The sequence below is a fragment of the Lissotriton vulgaris genome, chromosome 5 (genome assembly GCF_964263255.1).
Source record: "Lissotriton vulgaris chromosome 5, aLisVul1.2, whole genome shotgun sequence".
Taxonomy (NCBI): Eukaryota; Metazoa; Chordata; class Amphibia; order Caudata; family Salamandridae; genus Lissotriton; species Lissotriton vulgaris.
The window spans coordinates 1,902,564,984-1,902,581,538 of record NC_141693.1 but is presented as its reverse complement, the minus strand read 5'-3'; the positions used below and the strand labels follow the sequence as shown (position 1 = coordinate 1,902,581,538).

The window sequence follows — 16,555 nt, the reverse complement described above, 5'->3', positions numbered from 1 at the left end:
TCTCCCAGCTCAAGAAAGTTCTTTCCTTATCATCTGAACTCTCTCAACTAAGGAAAGATTTTAACTCCGTCTCCTCTGAAATCCACCTTAACTGCATGATTTCCCCAAACCCTAATGCACAAAACAACTCCAACCCTCTACAGTGGAGAACCTTCCCCCGCTGCAACTGTTTCCATCGACCCCACCATGCCCCGAGCATTCTCCTCACCTCTGACCTCCTCGACCTTTGTAACTTCTACTACCCTAAATATCCAATTGACACGCCATACCCTCACTCTAACATTACAGTGATCTTGGGGACGAGCAGAATCCCTTCCTCCCCCTTCTCCCCCAGGCCCCCAACATAACTTACCACTATCCAAACATTCCCTCCCCCCACAAACAACCCACAACCCCTCACATGCATGCTGGTCAATTGCCGCTCAGCTGTCAGGCATGCGACTGAAATAGCTGAGACCATTCTCTGCGGAGACATTGATATTGCCTTCCTTACAGAAACTTGGCTCAAGGCCCACTCTACATCTATCCTTGACCAACTACCCCCCCCCCCCCGGTTACTCCATACTTAGAAAAGATAGACCAGATAAAATTGTATGTGGTTTAGCTATCATCTTTAAAAACGAACTTCAACTCTCGCTTGTCAAGAACTCTGACCCTGCCACGTTTGAATACCTTGGAGCTGAACTTCAAATTCAGGGCGCCCCACCGATTCGCCTACACAATATCTACCACCCTCCTGGCGAATCCCTTCCCTTCGTTGAGGAACTTTCCGACCTCCTCACCCAATCTTCACTTTCCAACTCTAAAAATCTCTTCCTTGGAGACTTCAACCTCCACTGGAATGATATCAAAGACCATGCTGTTAATCTCCTCACGGATCTTCAGGAGATCAGTGACCTTAAACACATTTGCACTCCCCAACTCACAGCAAGGGGGCTACTCTTGATGGAAATGAACCAGAAACCTCTATCTTATCCCCCCCGGCGAGCTAGAAACAAAGCTCAAAGCCCAATTCCTGCTAACTCCCCTCTCCTAAAATGCTAACACCCTCACTAAGCACTATAATAAATCAGTTACTGAGGTCCTAGAACAAGTGGCACCTCCCAAACGAAAAACCCAGAGAAACATACCTTCCAAATCCTGGTTCAACTCTGATCTTAACAACGAAAGATGCTCCGTTAGGCAGGTCGAAAGAACCTGGAGGCAACATCCGTCCCCCTCCCATCTAGCCCTCCTCCGATCCACTAAGTCCAACTACAAAAAACCCATCCTCAATTAAAAGGCCTCCTTCTTCTGCACACAACTTAATAGGGCCAAATATAGACCTAGAGAACTATTCAGCATTGTCAAAAACCATACTTCCTCTGCCCCCCCTGATAGCCACTAATGAGAAATATGAAGTCATTGCAAACGTCTTCTCTGATAAAGTCACCAAAATTTATCAACCCACCTCTTTCCTATGACATTTCTCCTGAACCTCCATCCTTATCTAATCCTCCCCAGATCCTCTCCTGTCTCTCATCCGTTACCTTCTCACCTGAATCCATCCCTTTTGTCCCCCAGCAATAAAAAAACAATGCCTCCTGGCATAATTTTCCCCCTGTCACGGAACATGAAGTATATAATATCATGTCTAATCTGAAAACATCCTCTAACACCAAAGACTCTATGCCCTCTAACCTTGTCCTAGACCTTAAACATATCATTGCCCCTCTCTGGACCACCATTATAAACTCTTCCCTGACCACCAGGTGTGTTCCTGCCTCCCTCCAACTGGGTCAAATCACACCCATCCCCAAAAATCCCAACGCAGATCCCAACGACCTAAATAACCTCCGACCTATCTCTAACCTCCCTCTTCTCTCCAAAGCCTTTGAAAAGTGCGCCCTGCTCCAATTGGATGATCACATCTACAAGTTCGACCTCTTTGACTCACTGCAATCAGGCTTCAGAAAAGGATGCAGCACAGAATCTGCCATGCTCAATATAGTGGACGATATTCGTCACTCACTTGACAATGGTGAGTCTTGCCTACTCATTCTCCTCGACCTCTCCGCCGCTTTCTATACTGTTAACCATTCTGCCTTACTTAACACACTCAAAGTCCGCTTTGGCCTCAATGGCTATGTCCTCAAATGGTTCACCTCATTTCTCCAACACAGAACCCAACCAATCGAAATCGAGAACTGTATTTCCAACCGCACTCCAATCTCCCTCGGTGTCCCCCAGGGATCCATTCTCTATCCCGTGCTCTTCAACCTCTTCATGGAACCACTCACCCTCATTCGCAAACAAGCAGGAATCAATTATCACCTCTACCCTGACAACACTCAACTTTACTATAAGATTAAATCCCACTCTGATGTCCTACACATCACGGAAGAAAGCAGAGCAGAGCAGCATTATTTGTGTATTGAAAGGGAAGCTTTGGCCATAGTATGGGCTATAAAGCATTTTAAGTTTTACTTGTGGGGGATTCCCTTTCTAGTAAAGTCCTTTGGTTCAAGTGTTCTCATGTGCAGAGAGTGTAAGACTGACTCCAAGACTGAAACAATGGAGTGAAGGGTTGGAAGAGTATCCTTTTCATGTACAGTATCGCCCTAATTCTGCCAACAAAGCTGCAGATTGTTTGTCCAGACTGCCAACTGAGTATTTTGTAGATTCACCAGACTCTGATGTTGTTAATGTTTGTTGGGTCAAAGAGTCTGCCATCCAAGAGTTTGAGTGGGAACATGCTTTGAAAGATGATTTGTTACTTCCTGTGGTGACGCGTTGGGTCATTGAATGGTGGCCCATCAACAAAAAAATTGATTCTGACCGGTTACCTTTTTGGTCCATCAGGAATGAACTTACCCTCTGTCAGGGTCAGTTGATGCGTGGTGAGAGAGTGATGCCTCCTGATGCTATTAAGCCTAAACTCATAAATCTAGGGGCACCTAGGAAGGAATCTCACAAAATCACGTCTTCGTGAAAGATACTGGTGGCCAAAGATGGATGGACAGGTTGAAAAGGTGGTCAAGGAATGTTGTCAGTGTCACCTGTTGAGGTTCCGAGTGAACCTTGGATCAAGCTGGGCCTGGATCTTATGGGACCTTTTGAGTTGCTTAATCCTGCAGAGAGATTTGTGATCCTGTTGGTGGATTATTTTTCCAAATGGGTCTCTACTAAATGTGTGAGTTCTGTCACTACTAGGGTGGTCATAGATTTTCTTAAGGATGAGTTTGCTAGTGAGGGCATTCCGAGGTTCCTCATCACAGATAATGGGGTGCAGTTCGTCTATTAGGAAATGCAAGGATTTTTAAGTGATTGTGGCATCATTTACCAGAGGACTGCGCTCTATGCACCCCAAGCCAATGGTCTTGCGGAGTGCATGAACAGGGTTGTCAAGACATGTATACAGAGGGCATTTGAGATGAAAGTTCCTCTTAAAAGTGTCTGAAGGGACACTTGGTGGGCGCATCGCACTGCCCTCAATATGGTTTTACAGAAGTCTCCTTTTTATATATTGAGAGGGAGAGTTGCCTGTCTAAACTCAACCCTGGTTGGTTACCTCTCATTGAAGGTCCTGTTTTTGATAAGGAGGAGATGGGTGTAAAGATCAGGTCCTACCAGGAGAGGTACAAAGAAAGATTCAATTTTAAGAACTCAACCAAACCTTTGACATGGAAGGTTGGTGAGTGGGTACTTAAAAAGAAACCACGGTGGCACAGAAAAGGGGTCACTGAATTCATGGGACCTTTCCTTATTACTTCTGTGCATAAGAATGTGGTTACAGTTCATAATGGTGGTAAGTGGAGTATGTCTCGTCTGTTTAAATTCAGAGGGGACAGATCCATGTTTCCTTCATGTCCTGCTGCTCTGCCAGATCCAAACGTTTTGAAGACCATGAAATGTATTAATCTTTCTTGTAATGTTCGAACTGTTATGATGCATGTCAGACTTTCATATTTATTTATCCTTCTTCCACTTTCTCTTGTTATTTTTGTCTTCCATTTTTCTACTCTCTTTCTCTTTTGTTCTTTTGTAAGGGGGATGAGTTGTAATTATTTAAAGAGCTGCAACTATATGTATGTTCCATCTCCATGGTAGCGTCTCGTGAGACAGTTGCTAGCAGGAGAGTGAACAGAGCAGCAGCTGGAGTTGGTGGCTTTTACCATTGAAGAAATAAAGAACTTAGAAACTTACCTTCACAAGTTCTTTGAAACACGATGCTCCACAGCCTGGTGTATAGCATGACCCTCTCCACCCCAAAGTGGTCCCAACTATGGAGCAAATACTGGAAAATCGCCATGATGGGAACATCATTACAACTGCTAAGTGAACAGTGTCACAGCACGAGTGGAAACAAAAGTGTACACTTGTTGGTTTCACATTTAAGCCAGCGGTGCGGAAATGAAGTAGGACCAAAAATGGGCAGCGTCCTGGATATGTGGATCAGCGGCAGCTCCTCTGTTAGGGCAGAGGAGTGACCCCCCCCCCCCCCCCCCCCCCACTGCAAATTCAGGCATACAAAACAATTGCTGCAGGGGATGTGTGCAAGACTTTTCTTGCTTTCTTATGAGGCAGACTTAATGACAGCCATCTATTCTACCCTAAACTTGGACTTTTCTTTTGACTTATGCTATATAATAATGCTGTTCTAAATTTATAAAATGTATTAAACAATTACCTTTTTGTTTTCAGTAATGATTTTTATTTATTGAATAAACATTGATAGATTGACCTCTAAATATTGCCCTGTGTAGGTTTTGCTTTGGGCCCTCTTCCTTTGGTACCCACACACCCTGGTCCTGCAAATGGGCCCTTTGAGAATTTATCAGTGAAAACTGCTGACAAATCAATGCAAGTGATGAGTTTTGGGGATATCAAGATATCGATCCATACACAATAACTCTTGAATGGCCCTCAATGTTGCTTTTAAACAAATGTGGCGATTACGTTGGATGGTATTTTGATGTTTTACACTCAATCAAAAATAGTGTTACCATATTCCTTCAGTCTTTTGTTGTGTTTGGGCTTGGAAGAACCCTGCGCATTTAGTGCTCTTTCATCTGACGGCTGGCATGATCTCACAGGCTTGTTAAGAAAAACAAGAGCTGCTCACTTATGAAAGTATCTAAACTTATAGCAAAGGCATAAAGTCAATTGATGCCCAGAGAAGCAAACACAAGATTAAACAATTTTTTTTTAAATGAAACATATGTAGGGGCACACACGTGCTTTCGCAGGTAAGAGGATGTTATCATAAATTATCTAGCAAAGCTGTTTCTTAAATATTAGAAATATAGTTCAAGTGCTCACATAAAAAGTGAAGACAGACGTGATGTGGCGAGTGAGGGTGACATTTAAAATATATATACTGCTTGTTTTTGCTGTGTTATTGAAAGACTTTGGGCTCTACAGTGGTTTCATGCATGAGAAACGGAAAATATTGTGAAAAAAGGTCAGGAATGAGCCTAGGTCTAATTACACCGCGAATGAAATAAGGAGTTGAGGGAACACAACAAAGAACCAATTGCAATTCTTGGGCTTGCGACTAAAATGTGTGACACGTTTTAGAAAAGGACTTGATAAAAGAGGGGGTTAGTTTAACTTGTAAAACACAAGAATACACTGTCAAGTGGGGGACCGTACATAGACTACTAAGGAACAGCGGGGAATTTCAGTACTACTACATACAATGTTATTACCCAGTATGCATATTTGCCATTGCACAACAACAATACCGTGAGTACACCTTTAAGCACTCACACTGAATCTTTGCAGCTCACTACCATAGTGCATCGTTCACAGCTAACCTTCCCATGCCTGTTGATTCATTTCCAGCTCTGGGGTCCAAGCCCCACATCTTTCTGGAAGACTTACAAAATGGAGGAATCATAATTGTTTGTGAATCTTCAGGATGGTTTCCTGAGCCAGAAGCAAAGTGGAAAGATGACAATGGGAATAACATATCCTCATCCACTGTAGTGAAGGCTGTGGATGACAGCCTCCAGTTTCATGTGAAGGCAACTTATGTATTCAATGGTCATCCTAGCACCCTGTCCTGCTGCATTAGGAACCCCACACTGAGGCAGTGGAAGGAGTCAACACTTCGTATAAGAGGTGAGAATCTGACCAGACTACATATCGTGAAAGCACAGAACATGTATATGTATTTATTTTGTCTATGCCGAAGCAGTAGTAACCATAACATTTCAACCAGAAACATTTATTTGAGTAGTAATGTGTAGTATTCTCTCCAGAATCCACTCCAGGGAAACGTTGTATATAAAAAGATGTTTATTTTATTCCAGCACAGTACATGCTACCACTCTGGACAAACTCCCCAGAGGTCTAACCTTGGAATGTGGAATTTCCACACCATGGCAACAGGAAACAAAAAGCACTTTTAAAGAAAATATTTTTATTATGCTTTTATGTGTAACAGCACTCTATAAGCAAATCTTTTACACATGAGGGATATTCAAAAAACAAAAGGAAATTTAATTCAGTAATTTTTACCAAAACAATTGAGCTATATACAAACATGATATTGAAGAACACAAGAGACATAATTTACAAATGAATCCAGAAACATTATAAGAATAGACACATCAGTCTTAACCAGAGCAAGCGTTAATATCAAATTGAATCTATATAGGAAAATAGTTCCTCAGAAACAATCAACCTTAGCAGAGCAGAGATTACGCCCCAAAGCTAATAGTTCATGGACCGGTAGTTGCCACGCCTCCTTACAACTTAGAATAGGAGCCCATGTACGCCTGCCAGACGATCTCTGTTTTCCCCCCCTTCTCTCATAGATACCTCTTTCTAGGTTGAACATAGCCAGCAACCTGTCAAGCCATTGCTGAAATGTTGGGGCTGTTGGCTCTAGCCAGGCCGAGGCTATGCATATCTGGACCACCGCTGTAGCCAGGAATAGAAATCGGTAATTTGCATCTCGCTCTCCATTACTGCCAACCCCTAGAAGTATTACCGCAGGGGTTAGGACAGCTTTCACTTCTAGAGTTTGATTCATAAATTTCTCTATGGAATTTTGTAAAATCTCAAGACGTGGACAGGACGCAAACATATGGGCTAAGTCAGCCTCCAATGAGTCACACTGGGGGCATCTGATTCCCACCTTCCCCCCCATTGGGCGATCTTAGCCGGGGTATAGTAAAATGAAAAAATTGTCTTATAATGCTGAGCTTGAAGCCCAGCTGAGCAGACCACTGTCTGTCCCAATTCCAATGAACCCAAAAAACTCTCAGGTTCTATGCCCTGTCGCTCAACCCATTTCCTCGCATGTTTTTCCCTGTCGTCCTGTTTAAGTGCTACAAGTTCAGCATACAATCTCTTTATAGTACAATTCCTCCTGTCTCTAATAACATCAAAAACGTTCACTTTGCTAAAACCACTCAACTCGCCCACCTTCCCACTGAAATAACTTAGCAGCCAGCTGCAGATATTTAAAAAAGTTTGTCTTCTTAAATCCAAACTCAGCCTGGATATCGCTAAACTGACACATTCCATTTGGCCGTATTAGATCCCCAACTGTCCGGACACCCCACCTCGCCCACTCTGCCATAATTGTGCCTGAGAAAATTCCAGGAAGCACAGGGTTTTTATACAGCTGGGTGTAGCAGTTTAGTCTCCCGATGCCCGGTTTCTTTTTAATGTCGGTCCAGATTTTAAAAGCTGCCATTAGAGTCTTGAATCTTGTTCTCTTGTAGTAGCTGGGCTCGTTCATTTTCTTAAAGCAGTTAGCCGCAATATTGCCTAATAATAGCTTGTACACAACTGGTAGCCCTACTTCATCCCGGGAATCCACTATACACCCGCCCATTAGATTACTCATATATTGGAGTGCCACAGCCCAATAGTAAGCTTTAAAATCGGGAATAGCAAAGCCTCCTCTTTCTGGTTTTACCATGTGCCCAAAAAGCCCTTTGAGTAGAAATAATACTAAGCTAGATAAATTAAAGAAACAGTAAACCTAGAAAATAACTCATAGAATATAACACATCCTTCCCCTTAACACAAAATGCATTAAATATAGTCTTTCATCCCTACGGGGGGTTTTGCACTTCTCCCACTTGCTTTAACCCTGGAATATTTCCATGAGAGTCATTTCAAACAGTTTTATTTTGGAAATTGTTTTAAAATGCTCAGATCCTGTTCTTCAACAAAGTTTTTACAGTTTCCATAATTTAGTGCAGCGTGCCACTTAACAACTTGTTTTACATTCCACACCCTCCAATCCTGGGTCACAACACTATTCATATTAACATTCACAACTCTAACGGCAGGACCATACTTAAAAGTTCCTTTTGTGCTAAAACCAGGTTTGCGTATTCTTACCCAATCTCCCACCACAAAGTACTCTCACTTTCCATTTGGCATCATACATGTCTTTCATGTTCTCCTGTTTCTTTTGGACTTTAAGAGAAATATTTTATATATCAACACTAATAGCATCAAAAAAAAATCTATATCCACAATGGACAGAGTTTTGATGCAGGCTCTTTCCCACTCAACAGCCAGAAAGGGCTGAGTCCAGTGACAGAATGAGGGGTGATGTGATACATCCATAGCCTCTCCCTCAGAACAATTTTCCACTCTTTACCTGATTTCCTGGCCAATTCTACACCATCCTTAAGGACTCGATTGAACCTTTCAACCTAGCAATTACTTAGCAGTTCGTAAAGAGCAGTGGTACAATGTTTAATGCCACACATTTGCAAAAATTATTTAATTTTACATGACTTTAATTGCACACCGTTATCTGTCATTAGGACTTCAGGACTCCCTTCTCGAGCAAAGATCGGCCTGAAAAACTCAACAATAGTTTGTGAAGTGGCAGGAGCAACAAACTTAACCTCTGGCCACCTAGAGCGGTAATCAATAATCACCATAGCAAACGAGCTTCTTGCGGTAAACAATAAAATTGGCAAGAGATATCGAACGCTACTTTTTGCCACTGACATTTTGGCCATGGCACAGGTTTCAATGGAGCGGGAAAAGGCTTCAACAACTTATAGCTGTAAGCACACTCAGTACATTCTCTCACAGTCCTGTCAACCATCTTGTTCATACTGGGCCACCAGAAACTAGATCTCACCAATCTTTTCATAGAATACATACTTGGATGTCCCTCATGTGCAAGTCTAAGAATTTCATCTTGCATGGACTCAGGAGGTGCACATTTTCCATCTTTGAAAATGTATTCACCCCCCACTTCCAAATCACTGTATACTTGCTGAAAAGGCTTCTCTTCAGCAGGAACCTCTTTACATTTGGGCCATCCTTTAAGGATAAAATCTTCAAGTAAATTCCATTTGCTATCTGCAGCAACACTCTCTCCACTCTTCTTCAAAAATGGCAGCAAATTCTTTTGACACATAATCACTAACAGACGTGATCATCTCAACATTCTCACTCATTTCTATCTTCTCTTCACATGGACACAGTAGGCGGGAGAGACAGTCAGCTGTAACATTGTACTTTCCTGGAACATACTCCCCACAATTTTGATGCTTTCTTTTTCTTTTGTGTTTTTAAAATAAGTGTACTTCACCTCTTGTAAACTGTATTTGTCATGCTACTTTCATGGTTATCTTGCTTTTTAACCGAATAAAGTATTTTTGAATCTTGAATCTTGAATCTACTCCCCACTGAAATTATATTCCTGTAATCTAGATATGAGTCTACTTATTCTGGCTGTAGCATTTTATCCACCACCAGGCAAATGAATCGACACATGAGGTTTGTGGTCTGTCCTAAGAACAAACCTGCTTCCCCATAGGACATGGCGAAAATGCACAATACCCCACATGCAAACCAAATGTTGTTGCTCAATGACAGAGTATCTTCTTTCAGTATCACTTAGAGTCCTGGAGGCAAAGGCAACGCATCACTCTTCTTTACAACACTTCTGAGATAACACACCACCCAACCCACATAGACTAGCATCAACCGTTACTAGGCATAACTTGTTCATACAAAACAGTTTAAATGTCGGGGCTTTTACAATCTCATCTTTGATTTGTTGGAGCGTATCTTGTTGTTTCTGCATCCTATGAAACTCAGATTTGTGTCTGGTAAGTTTTTTGAGAGCTTCCATTTTTGTGGCAAAATCCTTGATGAACTTGCTATAATATTCACATAGCCCAGCAAAGGATAAAAAATGTTCCTTGTTATCTGAAGCTGGGGCTTTCACAATGGCTTCTACTAAGGATTTTTTAGGACCTACATCATCTCCAGACAGGGTATGATCTAGATATTCAACAGATTTGCAAAACACATCTTGTACTTGTTCTCTTTAAGAGTTATACCATTTAACTCTAAGAGTTTACAAACTTCCATCACATGTCCCAAATGCTCTTCATGGTTTGGAGAAAATACAAGAATATCATACTGGAAGCATTTAACAAAGCTATCTAAATCCTTATAGATATGATACATTGCCCTCTGAAAAACGGGTGCCGCAGAGGCCAAACCGAAAGGCCTTCTCTTATATTGAAACAACCCCTGTGGTGTAAGAAAAGCAGTGAAACGTTTAGAGTCATCAGTCATTCAATTTGGTGATAAGCGAATCGCAAATCAAATGTGGAAAACACTGTGACTCCTTCCTGAATGCAAACAACTTCATTTATGTTTGGTAAGGCGTGGCAGTCCACCACCAAATTGGCATTCAGTGCCCTCAACTCCACACAGAGCCTCAAACTTTTATCAGCCTTCCATGCCAAAACGTGTACTCCACTTGTTCTAGTACGTCATTATCAATAAGACTTTATAATAATGTTTTAAGATCTTCCATCACACACACAGGAACACCTCTAAGCTTCTGCTTGACAGGTACAGCTCCCTTTTTCACTTCTATCATATGGCTGAAATTATTGAGTCTCCCTAGTTTCCCAGAAAATACTTTTGACAACAAATTTACGATGGCACTGGCAGCACCTATTTTGTCTTCATTAATAGCACAGCCTTTATCTTCTCCTTCTGACACCAGTAACACAGGATCACAACTCCTTGGGTTGAGAACAATCCCGTAACTCCAATGATCCCACCAACCCAGCACATTCACACCCTTGACTGCAACATACTTTTTTTTAAACACACTTTATTGGTTTTCCAGTTACAAAGGGTTATAATTGAACAGTGTTTACATTATTTTTCATATTGTTTGATGATGTACAATTTCCTGTCTACAGTGTACAGGAAACATTAATTTAATCTGAGCAAATGGTGGTTGGTATAAATTTACTTGGGATTACCCAAGTGGTACAGATATTCAAAATATAGGCAAACTTCTAACTGATGCAAACTAACTAACCGCCCAACCCGATGCACTAACGTTCTAACAATCTTTTCCGAATCGAATTATTGTTTCCGTCCTGTGACATTTGCATGAAACTACAGGCTATTGTGTACCCTAGCCCAGTCATCTGTGCACTGTGGTCTTGTGTGCCAGGATGATCTACTGTGTGTTTGGGGTGCTAAATGTGTGATCAGGGGCTATGCCTTTGAAGGCTTTCAGCATTACATCCCACACCATGGATATCTGATTCTTCTGCAATCCCCGGGCCTCCTACCAGCGTATGCCTGCACTTTCAGCCCCAACCCAGCGCAACATTTTGCTGTGCCAGGTGTAGGTTGCAAGAGGTTTTGCCGACTTCCATCTCATAGTTATGGACCTTTTTGCCAGGATGACTGCAAGGTCGAGGAAACAAAACAGGACTTTAAAGGAGGCTGGACGTTTCCGGAGACCTAACAGGCACTCCAAAATTGAGTCCTCAATACATAGGTGTGTGGCTGTTTTTACGTGGTGGCGGACCTCTCCCCAGAACCTTCTCAGGCGCGGACATGCCCATAACATGTGAGCTAAATCTGCTTCCATCAACTGGCATCCAGGGCAGTGATGTTGCGTATTTGGTTACATCCGCTGAAGGCGGCGTGGTGTAAGGTAGTCTCTATGTTGTATAACGCATTGTATAAATTTAAGCTTTTCGTTCCTGGTCAATTTTTAGGGTGTTCCAATATGTCTGCCCATTCTCTGTCTGTTATCTCTGCCTTGCATCCTGCACCCATTTAACTAGTAGGTCATCGAGAGGCACCGCAGCATGTGTCCGTACTCCCACATATAACCATTTGATGAGGTGATGTCCCTGCCCCATTTAATACAGTGATTTGTGCTTCTGGGCCTCCTCTCTCTGGGTGGCCCAGTGTTTCTTCACATATTGGAAGATCGTCGCATGTATCATGTATAACCTTGACTGCAAGATGTAATTTAATATGAGCAATGAGTCCCTTGAATTCTATATTAACTTCGTCATACCCCTTCATGTCAATCATTGAACCATCAAAAGCCTTAGCAACAATGTCAGATTATTTAAAATCCTTGAGACCCAGAATACCTTTAAAGCAATCAAGGAAAAAATCTTTGGTAATTATAGTCCAGGGAGAACCAGAATCAGCCATAAGCTCTGGTTGGTGGTTTGAGACAATGGGGCTGTCTCCCTCATCTCCAACATCCGTAATAGACTTCAACATCCCACCATTACATCCATTTACTCTGTCATCCACATCATCCTGATATATATAGGAAACTTTACCTCTGCCACAATTCCCAACACCAGAATGTTTGTGGTCCCTGCATAAAACACCAAAAAGCCCACGACGTCCACATTTTTTACTTTCTTTACACAATGCAGGACACTTAGGAAAAGAAGCCCCATGACTCACCCTCTCACACCTAAAACAATGAAACTCCTTGTCAAATTTCTTGAACACGTTTTGTTCACTACGTGAAGCTTCAGATTTTACAGCACATACATCATCCTGTACTCCTTTGTTGTCCTTATGTAGGGAATGTATGCCCTCCTCAGATTGTTCCATAGCCTTGGCAGTACTGATGAAATCCCCCAAGTTGGGATCACCCATAATCCATAGTCGTTCTTGAATTTTTTTACTTTTGACATGGACAATAATCTGATCTCTGATCATCTCATCAGTGATGGGACCAAAGCTGCAATTCCCAAATAGGGCGTGTAATGCTGTGAGAAAGTCATCAAATGTCTCACCATCCTCTTGAGCTCTTTTGTAAAATTTTAAACTGTTCGAAGCAACACTAGAAGAAGGTTTGAATTTGATTTGTATGCGAGCCATAGCATCCTCAAATACATTCCTGTTACCACTACCATCAGTTTTACGGAAGGGTTCTAAAATCAATTTGACCTTACAAACCTTAACAATGTAAGATTATTTTTTTTTTCTTTCAGCAGACAGTCTTTTATCGTCAATAGCTTTGAGGTAAGTCAAAAAGTCTTCCTTCCACTTAGTCCAAGGTATGGGAGGTTCTTCCTTCGTTTGAAAAAATTTAGAAGGAGGGTCAAATTATATGGGGACAAAAAAAATATCACAATGCCGAAGAGAAAATATGCTAAATATAAAATATTGTTCTTTACAGTTTTCTAAAATATATATTCCAATGTATTCCTTACAAAAACTGGGAAAATATAGTGCCAAAACAAATCGGTGCCACAATATTGTATACAACTATAGTCTCCTAGCTTGAGGAGAAATGTGCAAGTAAATGGTGCCAAAACTAATGTCTGCCACAGTGAATAATACAATTCCTTTTTTATAAATGTATACATTTTCTATTGCCCAAAAATGAGTGCTTTTTCCACAATAATAGCGCTTACTTGGTATTTTTTCTAGTAAAAATCTTCACTTTCCGTAATGATTTCAACAGTTACGCGGGTGACTGCCATAAATCAATTTCAGATGCTCTTCTGAGAAGCTGGCAGTGTCAACAGCAGGAAGAGAAATAAATGTGCCTGCGTAGAGCAAGCCCTCTGTGTGAGTCACTCAAGGTGTGATGCGCATTTCAGAACGTATAACGTTTTGACGCCTCAACAAGAGAAGAACGTGCACAGTGGCATGTGAAAGCTTCGTCTCAACAAGAGGAGAGCATGCACAGTGGCTCGTAAAAGCTTCACGCAGTAAGAATTTGAAAAAAATGTATAAACCGCTCTCCATGAACAGGACACTGCAGGGCAAGTAAGAAAATTATAATTACCAATTTTGGTAGATCCAAGTTCCGAGTTCTTCACGTAGTGTACAGAGACAGTACAGTGGCAGTCCATAGGCACAAATCCAGGCAGGTTAAAATAGTAAAAACAGGTTCCAAAAGGTGTTTTACCCTTGAAAACAAATCACCCCTGTGCTGGATCTTGTAGCAAATAAGTCTTCAATCATCGCCAATCATCACCAAAATTGTAGTATTCTCTCCAGAATTCACTCCAGGAAAGCGTTGTATATATTTTATTCCAGCACAGTACATGCAACCGCTCTGGACAAAATTCCCTAGAGGTCTAACCTTTGAATGTGTAATTTTTACACCATGGCAACAGGAAACAAAAAGCCCTTTGACTAGAAATATTTCTAAGCTAGATAAATTGATGAAACAGTAATTCTAGAAAATAAGTCATAGAGTATAACCCAATGATAGTACATATACTACTTACGGAGTTGGGAAAATATTCCCTTGAGGTTCAGATTACTGAGCAGGAAATCTGGGAGCACATGAAGCATTCTAAAAATAGGAAGGCATCAGGCCCGGATGCTATACCCTCAGAGCTTTATCAGCTATTGAAGGAAGTGGTCATACCTATCTGCGAGAAATTGTTTAACTCTATCTATTTGGAGAATGCCTGGATCCCAGACTTTTTGGAGGGAAGCCACTTTAGTGTTAATTTTAAAACCTGCCAAGGATCCCAAAAACGAGGACTCTCATTGGCTCATTTTGTTACTAAATGCAAATTTTACACTTTTTCTAGCATTTTGGCCAGTAGATTTGCCAAACTAGTCTCTGAGTTATTTCTCCCTGATCAGAAGGGCTTTGTCCTTAAAGGCCAAATTCATGAGCTCACCCACCAGCTAATTGGCTCACTCGATCTATTCACTACTTATTCGGTCCCTTTGGCAGTGGCTACAATAGATGCTGTGAAGGCCTTTGATCGAGTAAGCTGGGCATACCTCTCGGAGAGTTGGCAGCACTATGTTTTATGCAAAACACAAGGTGGGTTAAGGGTCTCAAAGAAAGTTTTAGAGACCTGCTGGACAAAATCCCCAATACAATTCATAACAAACATAAAAATCTGCGGGTCTAACACACTCTCCAAAGGGAGAGGTTGCAAGCAAGTAATCCTATAATAACATGGAGGGAGTCCTATTTAAGAGGATGGAATCCCATCACCCACCGAGGTGGCATGCTTCATCATCTGGGATCTCCTCCTAGTTGCAAAACCTAGTGCAACCAAGGGCTGCAACCCCCTCACTGTGAAGAATGAAATTGTTTTAAAGGTGGGTGTTTGCAGTGTAGAAGATATTGATGTTGTGAAGTGATGTTAAAATTGGCATCCAAGTGAAAAAAGAAATTTTTATAGTTAACTCTTGGTGTCAATTGTTAAAAACAGTGCAAACACGGAATGAAACAGTGGTCGAGCACCCTGGTCTAAATAGAGCGTCTACAAGTTTTAGCCATAGTGATCAAACTTTGATTGTGGCCTTCCTCAGGACCTAGATAGTGATGCTACTGCAAAATTATGAGTTCAAATCAAATAAGATTAAACTAGGTAAGTAGAACGATGCAATCTACAATCACCTGTGGTCTCTTTTATGAAGAATCTACAGGATTGTTTTTGTCACCTGTGGAAAGAAAAACATAGTGACATACTATACCATGTTAAAAATAATTATAACGTGCCTGTGCTATACTAAGTGCTCAGAAAAAGAACAAGAGCACTATTAATGTTCTTAATATTTGCAATTTGCCATTTGCACTTGGAAATTTTATAGGAACATCTAATTGTTTCCATTTCATTTGTAAGTCCTTAGCGTGCTGTTAAAAAGTAAAGTGCATCTAAACCTTGTGGTGTCCATGCGCTACTTACAAATGTTAAATAAATCCAGGTAGTTGGAGGCACCACATATTTCTCCTTTAAATATATGCAGGAGTGGAATGTAATTTCTCTGTTTTTAGCTGAGAGTCAGCCAGCTTAGTGGCAGTATGCTGAGGTGGGAGTGTGCTTGCTTCACGTTTCAAACTTAGGTTATTTGAAGTTTGGCAGATTTGTGATCAATTTTATATTGTGCTGTTGTGGCTATGTTATTTATAAAAGAACTAATTTGATCACAAAAGAGATGAAGTGTCAAGGAAAATGAATAGTCAGTTAAAGAGATGGGTGCTGATAAAGAGTTCATGCTGTGGACTTCATAGTTATGCAAGTACTTATGTAGTACACATGGCTCATATATATTAACGCCATGTACAATCAATCAACACTTTGAAAGTAGTGTATATGGACAAGGACTATGTTGGACTTGGCCCTGCTTGCAGGATCATTCCGAACTTTTTTGCCTTCCCCCTAGCCTTTTTGCTGTTGTGGAATGAGTGGTTGTAGGACTTTGGACACTTTGGTGCTGATTAGCAGTGCCAAGTGTGTGTGCTTTCTGCCCTACATAGGCTTATGTTAGGAACCAACCCTCCACCCCCTTTTAG

General features: G+C 41.4%; 1 protein-coding gene across 1 annotated transcript in view; it reads left to right on the top strand.

Moving 5' to 3' along the window:
• The window catches only part of LOC147717678 (butyrophilin subfamily 1 member A1-like), a 692,641-nt gene that overhangs the window by 296,451 nt on the left and 379,635 nt on the right, over nt 1–16,555 (top strand). Inside the window, exon 4 of the mRNA XM_086924470.1 lies at nt 5,827–6,105. Within this exon, the coding sequence (XP_086780596.1) occupies nt 5,827–6,105 (279 nt within the window). The remainder of the gene's footprint in view (nt 1–5,826; nt 6,106–16,555) is intronic.